The sequence below is a fragment of the Eubalaena glacialis genome, chromosome 1 (assembly GCF_028564815.1).
Source record: "Eubalaena glacialis isolate mEubGla1 chromosome 1, mEubGla1.1.hap2.+ XY, whole genome shotgun sequence".
Classification (NCBI taxonomy): domain Eukaryota; kingdom Metazoa; phylum Chordata; class Mammalia; order Artiodactyla; family Balaenidae; genus Eubalaena; species Eubalaena glacialis.
This window is the reverse complement of record NC_083716.1, coordinates 165,993,347-166,011,565: the sequence shown is the minus strand read 5'-3', so window position 1 is coordinate 166,011,565 and position 18,219 is coordinate 165,993,347. Positions and strand designations below refer to the sequence as shown.

The 18,219-nt window shown below is 37.6% G+C and overlaps 1 protein-coding gene across 4 annotated transcripts in view; it reads left to right on the top strand.

The window, feature by feature from the left end:
* CYTIP (cytohesin 1 interacting protein) overlaps positions 1-18,219 on the top strand; it is a 64,191-nt gene that overhangs the window by 33,100 nt on the left and 12,872 nt on the right. For 3 of the 4 annotated variants that reach the window (XM_061200399.1, XM_061200408.1, XM_061200416.1), the window contains 4 exons: positions 11,430-11,479; positions 11,692-11,746; positions 16,632-16,734; positions 16,948-17,041. In XM_061200399.1, the coding sequence (XP_061056382.1) occupies positions 11,430-11,479; positions 11,692-11,746; positions 16,632-16,734; positions 16,948-17,041 (302 nt within the window). Of the gene's footprint in view, positions 1-4,294; positions 4,509-11,429; positions 11,480-11,691; positions 11,747-16,631; positions 16,735-16,947; positions 17,042-18,219 lie in introns of those variants that run through there. The other variant, XM_061200427.1, reaches the window with a different exon arrangement.

Here is an 18,219-nt window from a genome sequence, read left to right as displayed (position 1 = left end):
TGTTTCCACACGGGTACCAACCCATTTATTGAAGGGGTTATTCTTTTCCTAATGAACTAAAATAAGTTAATGATATAGTAAATTTCTGAATATGCATGGATATGTTTTGGGATTCTCTATTCATTGACAATATTTGATTTGTCAGTATTCTTTTCATTGACCTATTCTATTTGACCGTACAGTCCTAACTCTTGTAATATTTTCTGATACCCAAGTAGGGTAATTTTCTCAATGCTCATCCTTACCTCTATCCCCTACCATTATTATTTTCAAATTTTTCTTAGCTCGTCTTGTGCACTTTCTCTTTCAGATGAGTGTAAGAATGTATGTCAAGTTTTATAAACAAGCAAGCAAACAAACAAAACCTGTGTGGATTTTGAATTCAGTACATTGAATATTTTAGAAAGTTTGGGGACAATAGACATCTTTACAAGAAGGACTCTTCTCATATGGGAACATGGTATTTTTTCCCTTACTCTGGACTTTATAATGTTCTTCATAAAATCTTAAAAATGCTTGCTAAGTTCATTCCTGTTTTATGAATTTTTGGCTATTTTGATAGTGTTTCTTTCCTCCGATATTACCAGTTCATATCATCCACTGCTGCTGTATGAGAAATTTATTTCTTTTTATATGTTACCCTTTGAATCTTACATCTAGGAAAACTATCTTATTAAGTCTGTTCTTCAGTGGATTGTCTTGGATATTCTAGTTATGCAACCATATCACCAACAAACCTTATAGTTTTCTCTCTTTCTTTACAAATTCTATACCTCCTATCTGTGATATGAACAACAGTGATCAGTGGTGAGGGCTATTGTCATCTCTGCTTTCCTTCTCACTGTAATGGAAACACATTTCAACATTGAAGATGATATTTTATGGGTGTTTCTGGTAGATACCTTTCATTATGTTAAGAAAGTTTTCCTTCTATTCCTCGTTTATTTAGGATTTTTCAAAGCAAAGATGAATCACGCTAGTGTCGGTGTCTATTGCATTGAATTTCTTCTTTCATCCAGAGATTTAGTGACTTCTGTTAGTATTTTATATCCTAAAGTTGAAGTATCCTTGTATTCCTGGGGTACATCCTACTTCGTTGAGAGGTATTATTTTTAATACACTATTGGACTCAATTTGATATTTTAATTGTATCAGAATTAATAAGTGAGATTAGCTTAATTAGCTTAATTTCTTCCCTCCTTTCTTTCCTTCCTTCCTTCCTTCACTCCTTCCTTCCTTCCTTTTTTCCCTCTATATATAGTTTAGGATCAGATTAATTAGCTTTAGAGAATGCATCTTGTTTTATGCTCTGGGACAATTAATATAAAATTTATATTTATCTTGAAATTTTGGTATAGCACTGATAAAATAACCTGTATCTGATCTCATGATTTTTTGACTACTTTGACTACTGTAAAAGATTCTGTCCACATCTTTCAGATCACTCTTATAGAAGACTATAGCACTTTGGAATATGGGTTCATAGCACAAAAATTTTCTGCCAGTTCAGTTTTTCTTCTTTGATGTTTTAGAACAATATTGTTGAATTCATTTTGTTAAATATCTACTGCTCTACCCTTTTCTTTTTCTTAACAAACATTTACTGAACACCTATAGATATAGGACATGAGTGTAAATTTAAAGATAAGAGATGGGCCTTGTGCTCAAGGTAATTAGAGGAAATTAGACAGTGTAGAAACAAACTTGTGTACAATTAACTATAATCTAACAATAAAATATTAAGTCTTAAAAGAATGATCTGAAAAAAGTGATATGAGAGCGAAGGCAGATACCACATCCTGCCCTCCGTCTGCAGCACACAGTGGGGTATTGCTCCAGGACCTTGCTTCAGACGTGTAAGATCCCCCATCCATTAAACCATTGATGTCTCTAAAAAAAGGGATATGACATTTCAGAGATGAAGTTAGGTAAGAACTTGAAATTCTTTAATTTAATTTTACTTTTAATTTTATTTTATGGACAATGAGGGACTCCTGAAATCTTTTGAGCAGGTAGGTAGCTTGATCTGGTTTCATTTTATTATAAAATAAAGGCGATGATGAAGGGGAAGACAGCTTCAGGCTCCTGAAATCATTTGAGTAGGTAGATAGCTTGATCTGGCTTCATTTTATTATAAAATAAAGGGGATGATGAAGGGGAAGACAGCTTCAGGCTATTATATTTGTCTTAAGGTAAATTCTATAGAAAAGAGAAGTTGTAAATAGTAGAACACCTTTGTAAATCAAGGTTTGAGGGTTGAAGTCACATTTGTATGGAAAGATTAGTTTTTCCCCACATTTTGTCACAAAGGATACTTTTGATCAGGGATATTATTAAAAATATTTAATAACTAGTATGACACAGGTCCTGACAATCAGAACAGGGAACTGACCAATCAAAATAGACCAAGTCATAAATATGTAATTAACAAGTGTGACCATACCAGTATGTACTGGCTGAATATCAAACGTGCCTTTGACCGCAATTTTACAGCCATGGATCTCATGATTTGAAATATTCTACTTGTTAAACACATTTCATAAATTAAGTAAAAAAAAAATTTATTTTCCAATTTCTTAATTTAATAATAGATTTCTATAATTTATATTAGCTTAAGATTAGTATCACACAACTAAATTGATACAATTTTAGCATCCATCTGTAAAACTTGGTTGTTGGTTGGCCTAGTGGCCTTATATTAGGCAAATATGTAATTTCCATTTGGTATTTTGAAATATTAAAATATTTCCCCAGTTTTATAAAATTCCCAGAGGACAGGTAGACTGCTGTCCTCAAGTAACAGTGTTGATTTAAGTCACGTACCTTATAGCAGCCTGGAGATGTTTTTAAAATCAATCTCTCTCTCTCTGTCTCTCTGTCTCTCTCTCTCTCTCTCTCTCACACACACACACACACACACACACACACATTACATAAATGTCTTTATAACTGACCATATTTTTAGTTGCCAAAGTCTCTAGCACTCCCTTTTGTTTTACACATATATGTTATATTATTTTACCTACCTGAACCCAGACGGCATATGTGTTTGTAATCCCTGATTTAGATCTTTTTATGTCTTTGGAGACATCATTTTGTTCATGTCATTATCCAATTCCAATGGTAATGAGTCATGCTGTGATAGGGTTTTAAAAATTTCTGAGGTGGCTCCATCTCTTGAAGCACTGTTAACTCAGAAGATTTTACAATTTACATTTGGCAGGTTCTGCTTGAGCTGAATTCACATTGACTTCCATTTTAGTTCAAAGACTTTCTGTCTCTAAAATTCTATTATTGACTTTCCAAATGATTTTGAAAATGACAATTGAATTTTTATACTATGCAAAACTTCTCATTTTGATTTTTGTTTTGAATCTTCCTTCTACTTATATACACTGCTCCTTCTCTAAAATCAAGTCTCTTAAAACTGCATGTCCCCAATCCCCCCACCCCCCAGCCCATAAAAGCATCTGTGATCTTGAGTAATTCATGATGGTACCCTTGGCCCATATGCATAGGCAGGGACCAACTGGCAACATTCTTGTGCCACCTTGGTCTGCCTATTACTTTCATGCCCTCCTCATTCCTCCCCTGGGACCACTTGCTGATGCTGTGACAAAGTCCTGTCTAAGATATGGCCAACTTTGTGCTCTAAATGGGCTGGTCTTCCCCTCCCATTGTTCTTTGTAAAGGTGATGGATAATTTTAGTGAGGACAAAGTAGTGGAAGGGCAACCAGAAGAATGCTGAATGGTCACAGACCACATGGCAGATATAATGTCTTTTTGATGACCATTAATGAGCTAAGATGTACTTTGGGGAAAGTACATTCCAAGGACTTCGTGAGAGGACCTTATGACTGGATCCTGTAAGTCTTGCTTAAATTCACAAGAACTCAATGTCCGCACGTCCTGACTTTTACATTGTACTGACCATATTAAGTAGGCTAGTGGATGGCAAACAAATGACAGAATTTGGGGAAGTTTTTCTTTTTCCTTTGAAAAAAGAAGGCAGATGGTGTTTTGAACACAACTTGCCATAGAACATGAAAGCATAAGAGTTCTGGCTGTTTGAAGGAGAAAAAAAAACAAGTCGACTTATTTTAATGGTATAAACTAGCTTTAGGTTTTCTCAGGGGCTTAAAGAAAAGAGCACTGAGAAATGGGAGTGAACTGCAAGATAGGGTTTGTGTAGCAAGTACCTCAAACCACAGAAGTCACATGGGCTCTTTCTGCTTTGCTACTTTTGATTACTTGTCAGAGGGTTATACTTTTAGCTTCCCCCAGCCTGCAAGGCCACTCAACCATGTGCTAGCTGGAGTAATCTTTATTCACAATGTCTTTACAAAGGCTCATGCAACAGAGCAGCAATGGCAATTTCGTGGAGTACTGCGCTGGTCCAGCGTATAGCTCTTACCCCACACTCACAGGCAGCTTTCCCATGGATGATAATAGAAGGCTTCAAATGCTGGCAGATACTGTGGCTACTTTGCCTCGGGGAAGAAAGCAGGTATGATTGCTATTTTGTACCTTTTAGAGTGTTCATGTTCTCCTGAGAGCAGAGTGATATGTTTGTCTGACTGCATATTAAAAATGTTATTTTAGCTGCTTTGGAATTAGTGGCTCAGACTATGGGTGAGGAAGGAGGTGAGGAGCCCAGAGAGCTCCTGCACTAATCCTTAAATCTTAATTTAAGATTTAAGACTATAAGACAACATTTTTAAGGCAAAAGTTAAAAGAAGATTGTTTTTCTCACTGGAAGAGGTGTTCAGGTAAAATAAAAATCATTGAGCACATCAACCTGAAGAAGGTGTATGTAGACACAACCAGTTTGAGAGTTATTGTTCCTTTTTCCTTTTTCCAATGTCTCCCATTGATTCCTTCCCTCCCAGCCTCTCTCCCAGTCCTTGATAGTCATTTCAGTTCATAATCCAATGAGAATACTTTTTTTAGGGCAAATTTTATTGACTAAATTATCTTCAGTTCTGGGGCACTGGCACATACCTCACACTATTGGGAATTAAGACTCTTAACGGGATAAATGAGTGCAAGAGCCACCACTTACTAGCTGTGGAATCTTGAGTAGAGTCACTTTCTTCTCTAAGATTCAGTTTTGTTTCTTCTAAAATGAAGATAATAATAGAACCATCCAGTGGAGCTCTTCTGCGGCTTAAGTGAGGAAATGTACAGGGCTTAACAGAGTGACTGACATGTAGTATGTGCTCAATAAATATGCTATTATTTTAATTTTTATTGAAAAGTATTTCCCTAGAGAGGAAAACTCATTTGGAAAAAATCCATGTACAACTGGATTTATTGTGAGTTTTTTTTTCATTTTTCAATTTCCAGCTAGTAAAAAAAATTTAAACCAAATCTCTTCAGATTTTGGTTAAATAACTTGCTATAATGCCCCACGTACATATCTGAATACAGAAAATATTAAGAATTGCTTTAAAGCATGAATTTTTGCCCTTAAATCTTGTATGCACATCATATGTTCCTCTTAAGCCTTCTAATTTCAGGATTAGAGATTTACAGCATAGTGGGAGAGTTGTGATCTTTTTTCAGTGATGTACATAGCTGATTCCTTGGTATTTTTCACAATAAGGATAAGGGAATAATTTGTCATGGTTTGGATGATTGATCCTTTTCAATCCAAAAGTGCCTTTATGACACTGTTTAACATAATAATGAATATTCCTATCAATTTACTGTCTGAAACTAAAGCAACTGTGGGAAGTACCAAAATCTCTATTCACTTTTCATATGTACAGCAGTGTAGGGTGTACAAAGATGGGAAGGACACTTTTTCCTGGCCTTATAGGGTTTACAATTGAGTAGGCAGAACCAATAGGCATTATACAACGTAAAATAACATACCTGCTCTAATCCAAGTACATGTCTTTGAATACAACCTTGAAGGATAGATATTCCAGATACTGAAGGGTATTCTAGAGCAAAGGAATAATTAAAATGCCACAGCACAGATCTTGGGGCTCTTAGGGCAGTTTAAGTAACAACACATTATTGTGTTAGGTGGACCTGATGAGAGTCTGTGTGGGAGGGGAGGGGAGACCTCAGAGCTGGGCTGCTTTACACAACACTTGGACACTTCCCCTGAGGAAGTAGTAATTCGACCAGCACAGGGAAACAACTGAGCATGATTGAGTAGAAGGTTTTAGGAACCTTAGTCGGGAAACGTGCTTGTCGGTAAGTGGGTAGAGACTGGCAGTGAGGGAGCAACTTTTGTAGTTGGAGAAAGAAGATTCAAAGGAATGGAGAAGAGACTCAAAGGCTTGGCTGTGAAGGCAGTGAAGAAGGAGGAGACACATCTGGTTTTAAGTCTGAGTGAAGGTAGCATGAACTAAAAAGAGGAATCAGTAGAAGGCTATTGGCAGAAGATAATGAGAGGGATGTAGGCATATGAGATGTACATGAGTGTGTGTGTGTGTGTGTTTGTGTATAATCTGTATAATATCTACACGTACACACACATTTCCACACCAGTTATTTTATTCATATGTTCTCATCTTTTTTAGTTCTTCTCTTTTCCCTTTTCTCATATTCTTTCCCATGGTAAGACTTTTCCTATTCAAACAGCTTTTTCTTACTGTTGTGAGTTTTACTTAAGAAAAAAAAAAGACAAAACAAAACATCTTGTATACGATACTTCTGATTCTGTACAATTATCATCAGCGAGGCTTGATGCAAGTTTATCCCAACAGTTCAGAATTTTCCGAATGGATGTTCATTTCCCTTAACTGGTTTTTTAGAGAATAATCACCTATTTGGCACTGACTGAACTGCAGGCAACAAGATCCCTGTGAGGCAATCCCACAAGCCGGTGTTTCTCTGCCCACTGTTATTTTCAACCCTTTCAGGGCTGACGTCAACAATTCATACTTCTTGTTATCATTGGCTTTGCTTTCTGCAAAGCCCTATCTGGTTAGCCAGGGTGTTTATACTCAACATTATTTAAAAACAGATTTCTGTGTGTTTATATGATCTCAATACCTTTATTTTTAGGAGGTGACACACTCTCAGTATGGCTCCTACTTCTGAACATGGTTTTAGAAAAAAAAATCTCTACAGTGGAAAACGCTGTAGGAAGGAGACAGGACGAAGTAATGTCATCTTGATGAATGTGGCAATGCTAAAGGAGTAGCCATTGGACCTTACACCCACTCTCCCAAGGGTAGTAGGTTGTCGTTGGAAAGTAGTTTTCACTGAATGCTATAGTGAAAACCTGACAAACAGAGGAGAAGCCTGAATGTGCATTAGTGGGACCATAGACAGACTCTCTTTGCCTGGTTTTCTTTTGGTTATCGAATTATTACTAAATAGACAACTTCTTTCACTTATAAGTTCAGGTACAGAATATTGTGCTAAACCCGGTAATGCATGTATTTCTGGGATGGGTTCTGCCCTTCAGGAGCTTTTACATTATTTCTGGCTACACACCCATCCGTTACCAAAACTCCCAAGTGTTCCTGACGGCAAGATATTTTGATCATTTAATGAATACTTTTAGTAGAAAACTGTTAATTTCACTACAAAAGAAGTGGAAAAGTATTCTCTAATCCATACTGTGGTATGCTTAGAGACAATATCCAAAAATATTTTCTTGAAAAAGAGGTTCATGGGCCCACAATGAGACTTTCCCGAGAAGCCGCAACATTCTATTTGGGTTCCTTAAGGGCACTTAAAGTTAAAAACTTGAGTTCAGCTCTATTATTTTGCTAATCTTAGAATATTTCTGTGGAGCCCTGCTATCCTAAGGCTCCTGACTTAAAAAGGAAAAAAAAAAAAAGCTGTGTTCATGGAAGAATTGGGGAGAATGAGGCAGGGGACTGGAAAGGGAGCAGAGCACATAATTTTGGGACTTTTGAAACAAACAACAAAGACAAAAATACCTCATCTGTGAATAGGTATCCTCCCCTCCCCGACCCGCAACAGTTTCAGGAAATGAGTACACAGTGGGGGCAGGAAGTAACAGGCTGTTACTTAGCAGCAGAAGTGGCTACAGTATGGAACTACAAGCTCCTCTTCAGGGCTGTCTGTCTGGCTATGCGGCAGATTATTCCTAGTTTTTGCAAACTGACAGCTGAAGTCTTTGGTCTTGGTTTCCCACTAAAGAGGGACATTGTGAATCATTGCATAGCAGCAAAAATTACATTTTTAACATTGATGTCTAATCTTTTAAGTCATCTGACTAAAAACAAAAGAGACGGATCCTCAGCCCTACCCCAGGCATCTTTATTTTAGAGGCTAGCAAGGGGTTAAGGAGCTTTGTCTACTCAGCAGATGTAATTGAATGTGTAGTTTGCAGCCCTGCCAAAAACTGCTAAACCTAGATTTCTCATATTAGATAATGTGTAATAAAAGACAGCTGTTGCCAGCGTATGCTGTTCATTGCACACCAGTTCCTCATTCATGAGTTTTGGTGTCATCCCCACAGCCCTAAGAAAAAGCTCAGGCTGGGAGGGCAGTCAAGGGAGCAGAGACTCCACTGGTCAGATTCTAGAAGAGGGCTGCTCACTCCAGGGAAAGGGCTGCAGGGAAAACTTTTTCTAAAGTGTAAGACCTTTGGTAAGACCTCAGACGTACTTCTTGTCACTTAGGCAGATAGTTGGTTGAACCCTGAGAACATTCCTTTCCACATCGCCTGAGTCTGACAGCCCAGATCAAAACCAAGTAAGCATTGTGTCAAGATGTGGAACGTGTCAGAGAATTTGATGGTGCTTAATTTATTTAAATTGTTTTTTATTTAAACGTTAGGTGCCTATGACAGGCTCATTGCTGATCCAGAGTGGAAACTAATTCATAATTTGATTTAGTCTGAGTTTTTCCTTTGTGTCACTGATGACCCGGATCAGTCAGTCCACAAGAATTGAGTATCTGCTCTGCATCTCACCTTGTGCTAGGCAGATATTTCCATATTAATCTAGTCGATTAGCTAGATAGAAAGGTTAGACCGAGAGAGGTGGGGAAATTTCCTTCTCTATAGAAGTCTGGGATTTGTCATGTGGACTTAAACAATTTTATATTTGAATCTATCTAGAATAATTTTTGATTTAGAAGGCAGGTTAACGGTGGAAGAGATGAAATCTGGAAGTTCCCAGCAATGCTATGATTATTTGCTTAGCAAAAGGGTATTTAAAATTGGTGAAGGAAGGCTCAAAATTGTAAGGATTCATTAATTTTTGCCACCATTCATTCATTTAGCAGTTGTGTATTAAGGCATTACTGACTTACTTTGTGTTCTATTAGTCCTTTTTCTATGGTTCTTGCTGTTTTGCGATTCAGGTGTTTGGTTTTTATCATTGTTTGTTTTCTTTCATTTTAAATTTTACTTCATATTTTTAAATGTCTACCCTTGAGCTTTTCCTATGGATATTTAATTTAATGAAGGACAGAGTTGAAGACTCTTTTACTTTAGATCTCCTACCACCTCTTACTTGCTCGTATTGTAGTCTAGTAGTTTACTTCTGTTTGTCTGTTTAGCTGTTTTTACGGTTCCACTCGACTCCAGGCCCTGTGATGGGCGCTGGGGTAGAAAGTAAAACAAATACATTCCCCAAGAGGCCCAAAGGATACGGGGAATTCTGAACAGAAGTGAGGTATTTAATCCAATCTGCCCTTCACATAAATACACATCTATGCCTCCACATGAATGAATATGTGCATTATCTGATGAATATTGACAGCAAGAGTAATAATTTTAAATATAAACCCTAGTTATGATTTACAGATAACATGATTAGGTATGACCTACCTAAGTGCTTTACAATCTGAAATAAGGATCAAAGCCAAGCAAATGGAAATAATGAAAGTAGATTAAGGAAATGTGAGTACAGTATAACAGAGAGGTTGAGAATGCTTGGGCATATCAAATTTACTGCTCTCTTCCAAAAGAAGGCAGCCTACTGCATAGCTGAATGGTCCCCACCCTTGTTAATGGTACTTATCAGGACAAAATCAGGCTGAAACAAACCATACAAACTGTTGTAGGTCTTCCACAGTTTGTCCTTATAAATTGAAAATAGATACTTTTTAGCAAATATAGAGAAGTTTTTTTTTTTTTTTTGGTTCGGAGCCTTCCTATTGCAGTCTTCAAGATGATATAAATGATTTGAAGTCCAAAACTGACAAGAGAGGAAAATATAATTAATTTACATCAAATTGTTAGGAAGAGATCAGGTCTTCATTACGTTAACATTACTGACCAGTGGCCAAATTCTGAACACTGAGCCATTGCAGAAAATTTGTGAGAATGCTGGCATTTTGTACTTGGTAATTCAAATTCCTTACAGTGATGTAAGCTTCTCCACTAACAAATGCCTTAATGAAGATTTAATTTGTGCATTAATTTCTTCTACCTGTTTTTCTCCTGGCTTTCATCCTCTATTTTACTTTTATTTGTTTGGACTCCTGCATTGATCTCCTGATATTTCCTGTAGTCATTGACATATGAGAAGCATAATAGGTTGCCAGTTAAATAAACACCATGGGTTAACTAGTAGCATGAGCTTATGTTTTAGAGCCCTGGACCAACACTTGAGAAAGAGCTAATTAACATTTGTTAATTCCTAAGCAAATAAATAAAACAAAAAACACAAAAACTCACTATAATTACCTTAAAAACAAGATGCCACTTTTTGTTAACTTTTACTTTGTTTATAATAGTAGACTGTATCCTGGAAGCTTATGTTTATATGATCTTTTCCCAAAACATGCAGAGGAGTAAAGGTGATGTTATTTATACCATTTACACCATTCTGAGGTTCCTTTCCTTTCTTGGCTGGAAATCTCACTGTACTCTTTTAAAACTATTGCAAAAATAAATCATAGAAAGAATTGAGGTTTTGAGTCTCTGATTTCACCCGAATTGTGAATTCTGGAATTCACAGAATTGTGTAATTCTGGGTATTAGTGAGTTCTTTAGAGATGATTTTATCCTGCTAAAAACAGTAACATATTGAACTATTACAATAAACACAGTCATTTCATCAGCATCTCCCAAAACTATCAACTATTTGGGTTTTATATGCCATTCCATGGGTGTTATTTTTCTTTGGATTTCAGTGTGATTATAAATTGCTGTGGTTAACCTTTCAGAGGCTATTTTAAATACAGATTAGATATGAAGTTCTTTTTGGAAGCTTTGGAGCTTTGCCACATTACATTAACTCTTTTGCCATGGGGTATTATTATGGAAGCCTCATTTAATCTTTCAAGTGGACTGCCTGAACGGTCCCTCTCCCAGCTCTCTTTTGCTATCGCTAGAGAATGGAAATTACGGCCTTTCCGTAACAAATTTCCCAGGAGCTGGGCCAAAGAAGGTGATAAAGAACAAAGTCCTTTGTGATATAGAACATTTTGCAGATGTGTCTTAAGGACCTTTCAATAACTGTGTGCTTGTGTTTTTCAGCTTGCTCTGACGAGATCAAGTTCTTTAGGTGACTTTTCCTGGTCTCAAAGGTAAAGAAATTAATTTATTTTTGGTTTCTCAGCAAGATATTTAGGAACACAGCTTTCCAGGCTGTTGATATCACACACACACAGAGTCATATATACTACAGTTTACATAAATATCAGCTATTTTTTATTGACAGTTATTTTTAATGATAGGTATGTGCCAAATGTTATATTTTGATCTTCATGACAAATTTTTTTGTTTGTTTGTTTTACAGAAAACTTGTTACTGTGGAAAAACAAGATAATGGAAAATTTGGGTTTGAACTTCAGGTGGGCAGTTTTCAGATTTTCCAGACTTTTAATGAAGAAAGTGGCACTGGTTATGTCATGATATTTGCAGAGAAAGAATAAAGTTGGGCTTAGAGAATGATGGAGGCTGTGACTTGCTTTCAATGTTTTTGGTAGTTTTTCAGTGTGTTGGGTACCATCAAGGAAAGAAAACATTCAAGCAGATAAAAAACCCACCCTGAGACATAGTCTGCTTCTTGTTTGTAGTTGCTTTAGTCTTCTGGTAGGTTTGAGACTGATCAGACATTCTTGATATCAGCCAGCTCATAAATAAGAGAGTGATATACTCTTTATAATGTGCTTTATATATATTTGCATTAGTGATGTGTTTTTTTAACATCTTTATTGGAGTATAATTGCTTTACAATGGTGTGTTAGTTTCTGCTGTATAACAAAGTGAATCAGCTATATGTATACATATGTCCCCATATCCCCTCCCTCTTGCGTCTCCCTCCCACCCTCCCTATCCCACCCTCCTTATCCCACCCCTCTAGGTGGTCACAAAGCACCAAGCTGATCTCCCTGTGCTATGCGGCAGCTTCCCACTAGCTATCTATTTTACATTTGGTAGTGTATATATGTCCATGCCACTCTCTCACTTCGTCACCCTTCCCCCTCCCCATGTCCTCAAGTCCATTCTCTACGTCTGCGTCTTTATTCCTGTCCTGCCCCTAGTTTCATCCGAACCATTTTTTTTAGATTCCATATATATGTGTTAGCATACGGTGTTTGTTTTTCTCTTTCTGACTTACTTCACTCTGTAGGACAGACTCTAGGTCCATCCACCTCACTACAAATAACTCAGTTTCGTTTCTTTTTATGGCTGAGTAATATTCCATTGTGTATATGTGCCACATCTTCTTTATCCATTCATCTGTCGATGGACACTTAGGTTGCTTCCATGTCCCGGCTATTGTAAATAGTGCCACAATGAACATTGTGGTACATGACTCTTCTGGAATTATGGTTTTCTCAGGGTATATGCCCAGTAGTGGGATTGCTGGGTCATATGGTAGTTCTATTTTTAGTTTTCTAAGGAAGCTCCATACTGTTCTCCATAGTGGCTGTATCAATTTACATTCCCACCAACAGTGCAAGAGGGTTCCCTTTTCTCCACACCCTCTCCAGCATTTATTGTTTGTAGATTTTTTGACGATGGCCATTCTGACCAGTGTGAGGTGGTACCTCATTGTAGTTTTGATTTGCATTTCTCTAATGATTAGTGATGTTGAGCATCCTTTCATGTGTTTGTTGGCAATCTGTATATCTTCTTTGGAGAGATGTCTATTTAGGGCTTCTGCCCATTTTTGGATTGGGTTGTTTGGTTTTTTGATATTGAGCTGCATGAGCTGCTTGTATATTTTGGAGATTAATCCTTTGTCAGTTGCTTCATTTGCAAATATTTTCTCCCATTCTGAGGGTTGTCTTTTCGTCTTGTTTATGGTTTCCTTTGCTGTGCAAAAGCTAAGTTTCATTAGGTCCCATTTGTTTAGTTTTGTTTTTATTTCCATTTCTCTAGGAGGTGGGTCAAAAAGGATCTTGCTGTGATTTATGTCATGGAGTGTTCTGCCTATGTTTTCCTCTAAGAGTTTTATAGTGTCTGGCCTTACATTTAGGTCTTTAATCCATTTTGAGTTTATTTTTGCATATGGTGTTAAGAAGTGTTCTAATTTCATTCTTTGACATGTAGCTGTCCAGTTTTCCTAGCACCACTTATTGAAGGGGCTGTCTTTTCTCCATTGTATATTCTTGCCTCCTTTACCAAAGATAAGGTGACCATATGTGTGTGGGTTTATCCTGTTCTGGGCTTTCTATCCTGTTCCATTGATCTATATTTCTATTTTTGTGCCAGTACCACATTGTCTTGATTACAGTAGCTTTGTAGTATAGTCTGAAGTCAGGGAGCCTGATTCCTCCAGCTCCATTTTTCTTTCTCAAGATTGCGTTGGCTATGGCAACATTTTTTAACTATTATTTGAAACACTTAAGAACATTTGGCTCTATGTGCGTATTGTCTCATGCTCTAGGAAAATTTTAACTTCTTTATGGATTTCTATTTAATAGCCTAAGAATTTCATTTCTTATTTGCTGTCTGCTTTTCATGGCCATATTTGCTAAGGTGGTGAGTTAGGACAAATGAAGTCTAGTCTAATTAAGTGCAAGAGAAGTAGTTTAAATATTACTGTGTTCTTTTTCCATTACACTTTTGCATTTCTTTTAGAGGCATTTTGCATAACCATATCCTTATACTGAACATCAGTTTTTATATCTTAACTTTGGTGCTGCCTTCAGAAAACTTTGGTGACTAAATATCAGCCCCACAGTTGTAAAGTCAGTGTGTTTTAAGATTAGGAACAGGAAGCTGCTATGTAAGATGTGTTTTATGAATAAAGAAACAAAATGGAACTCTAGCTGCAATGAATAGGGAGAAGCCTCTAGGAGAAAAGAAGAGACCTTCTCCTTTCTGAACTCTTCTACTTTTGAATTTGGTGAAATCTCTAATTCTTCCATCAGGTTTTAGAAGCATAGTACTCTCTCTTGTTCCTCATTCACATGGAACACTCCCTATTCTGTTGTAGAGACACTATGCTTTTTGTGGCCACTTCTTTTCAAATGAGATTATCCCCAAGGATGTGCAGTGATTGCTACTGAAAACAGGAGCAAAGTCTACTCACTTACTCTTACTTAATGTAACCAGTGAGGATCTCTTCTCATTTTTCTGTAGACATGTCACTGCTTCCCCCATGTTTCTCCCTTATACCATAAACACTTACTCTACATGAAGCAAGAATCAAAACTATCATTAGTAGACAGCAGGCTATAGTGCCTTGAAACTTTGTGGATTCACGTGAGCTAATGGCTTCACCTCTGGACTGCAGCATATCTGTGTTATCTTAGTGATGCAACGATCCACTCCTCTGCAAATTCCCTTATGGGTATGCTTTCCATTACCAGCTCTATGCCATAACCTATTCTCTAGTAGTCATAAGATTTGTAGTAGTCATCAAATAGGGGACATGCTCTGGGAACATTTTGAAGACCAGATAGAACCTCATGTACCCTTATTGTGCCCCCATCATTAACATGTATTTGGGCCCTGGTCTACCAGGTGCAGGGCATGCTGGGAGAGAACAAGTCCACCTCCTCTGGTTTCCATGGGTGCTAGTTTTTTGCTGCTACAGAGAGTAATGTAGTAATTTGGCAGGAACACAGACCTTAGATTCATGTACACCGGAGTTCATGTTCTTTCAGTGCTACCTTAGTGGGTTCTTAGGCGCTTCAAATGAACTAACACATAAAGTACTTAGTAATGTGCCTGGTTCCAGTAGGAAAGCAGCAAACGACAAGTGTTAGAATGAAGGCTATCACGCATGAGAAAGGCAATGTACTTTTGTGTCTCTAGGAAATGATTGAGCTAGAAGACTGGATAAAAGAGAGAAATATCCAACTAATAATTTCTTTCCAAAACTTGGGGACCTCTGCCTTTCCTTCTCTAAGCCACAAATTTTACACCTGTTGCAAACATATACACAGGTGCAAGCTACATCAATTAACATGTTTCCCCTTCACTGTACCCACCTTGCTCCCTGGACATGGAGGGTAGATTCTCACTGCTAATGAGAATCATTACAACAGTGGTTTCCCAAAGGAGGGTCTGTTATAGCTTTGGTTCATGTCCTGCATGAACCAGACCGCCCTTCCATCTCTGGAAGGGCCCAGGCTGTGGCAAGAAGACTCCCTGGCAGAAAAGCTGTTAAAGGGATCTCTGGCATAGATGGAAAGTAGATTACACGATCTCTAAAAGTCCCCTCTATCTTTAAGATACGGGGATTCTAAATGCCTTGCAGAGTACATAGAAATCTCTTAGGTTAACAAAGTCAAGTTTCTAGAAGTTTGACTGACTTCTGGTTCTGCTGGTTCTGGAGCCTGTAGGTCTGTAAAATCAAAAGGAATGAACATCGGACATTCATTTTTCCACAGGGAAGCAGTGCTGGAATGTGGTTTAATTTTAGGAAACAGATGTTTAGAAGACTTACTCAACTCAGAATGCTGATTTTGATTCTAAATGCAACGAGACCTCATAACTTAAATACGTGAGAAAGAAAAATATAGGTCCTTGGGCCACTCTATTCACCAAACACTTGTGCTGTGTTCTTGGTACAAATCGAAAACAAAAACAAAACCAAGCTGCTTTTGCCAAATTGAGGCCAGAGGCAAAGCATAACTTTTTCTAATTTAGTCGAGTGGCTAATGAATGAGTATTCAGGGCGGATGTACCACCGAGCGCTCAGGAATGAAGGTAATTGAGTCAATCATAGTGCTTTTGAATGAATGCAGGGCAGATTGTCATTATTTGCAGAACTCTGATTTAAAATAATTATTGTTGGCATATCTCCCTTGCGGGATGTGTACTGTTTCATACGCTCCTGTAGTAAGTACTTTAGCTCGGGAGAACCACATAGAGATTTTTCTCTCTGCTCTTGGCCATTATTGTTTCAGCCCATTGGGAAAAGAGAAACCAAATTTTTCTTGTTAAATATGCAATAACGATAGCATCAGGTGGTCTCTTAGGCTTGAAAGTGTTAAAGTCTTAAGCCAGTCTTATCCTACTTTCTTTCTTAAGCCAGATGTATTTTTTATGAATGGAGTCAGCTACAGCTCGTGTGGGAGAAGTGTAAGATTGGTACTTAGATTTAGTTTATATTCAGAAAAGCCTCCCAAATTGTTCTTTGCACTTATCTATTATGCTGCTTAAGGTAACTGATACCACTTAATATTTTTGTAACAAACAGATTTTGAGTTTTTTGGTAATGGTAATCCATTTTATATTTGGTAATAGTAATTATGTATCCCTTTAATTTTACAGACTTACAGGCTCCAAAACCAGAACACCTGCTCCTCAGAGATGTGCACCCTGATCTGCAAAATCCAGGAGGATAGCCCAGCACACTGCGCTGGCCTGCAAGCTGGTAAGTTAGAACTATGCTCATGGTAGGAATTATTTAAATAGCAAGAAAAATAACTTTTTTGATAGTGAAGGTCAGGACGTGATTGTTGCTTTGAATTTCCTTAACTCCTTTATGTTGCCAAGGTTTGGGTCTTGCTTGTTTTGTTTCATTCGCGGGTCAGGAAAGATTATTTAACCAACCGTTTTAACACTCATTTTTCTTGGCATCTCCCAGGTGATGTCCTTGCAAATATCAATGGTGTGAGCACAGAAGGTTTCACCCACAAACAAGTGGTTGACCTGATCAGATCATCAGGAAACCTGCTAACGTAACTATCGGGCTGCTTCCCGTGGGGCTTCAAAAATGTTACGGTCTCTCATAATGCCTGTTGAGTGAATGAATAGGCTTTTTGTTCAGGATCACAAGAAGGGAGGCAGTGCACCATAGCTTGGGGATTGGGTACAGACGTTTTTATCAGTTCCTTTTGTTTCTCAAGGTTTCCACAAACTTGAACATGTTGTCAACATCTGAAGTCAGAGGACATCAATAGCCCAAACATCTGAGTGGGCGGGATAGCATTTTTAAAGTTTTATTTTTAATTCAAATTCAATTAAACTGGCACACATTCTCTTTGGACAGAGAGGAATGGGTCCAATTTCCATGGCTGATATAATCCTGTGGTTAGAACAAATGAAAGGTCAGAAGGGCTGAGTTTTTTCCTCTTCTGCCACCAGACAATTGTTTTTCTCTCCTAGTGTTCTGTTTGAAAGAACAGTCTGCCTGGCCCTCCTGCCCTGCAACAAACACACTCACATCTGCTACTATTCCCAACTACTAGTGGGATATTTGTTTCCCCAGTTAGAGATTCAACTGACATTTCCACCCTTAGTACCTAATAAGACCTTAGTAATTAGTTAAAAGATGGAATTCACCCATTCACTAAAACGATATTTATTGAGCAAATACTATGTTTCCAGCTCTGTGATAGGCTCAGGAGAGACAAAGACTCTTCTATGGCTTTATTGTGGAAGGAGATAGGTAAGAAGAGCCTGCCAAAATAAGTAATTTTGATATTTCAATTATTGATAAGTGCTATAAAGAAAGTAAAACAAGAAATGGGATAGAACACTGAGTGAGAGGGCTGCTATTTTAGCTTAAGTGTTTAAAGTGGTCCTTTCTGAGAAGCTGAGCTTTGAGCTGAGAGCGAAATGAAGAGAAGGGATGGTTAGATGAACTCCTGGTGAGAACATTTCAGGTAAAGGGAGAAGTCTCTGAGTTTTCAAAGTGGGCTTGGCATATTCAAGGGATAGAGAGGAAACCAGTGTAATTGGTGGTTGGTGAATTAGGAAGAGTATAGTAAGAAATGAAGACAGAGAGTTCTCCAGGGAGCAGAGTATGGGCCTCGCCAGCCAGGCTTAATAGTTTTAGAATTTATTCTGATCATCTCATTTATTCTTCACAGAAGTTAGTTATATTCCTATTTATAAATGAAGTGACTCAGGCTGA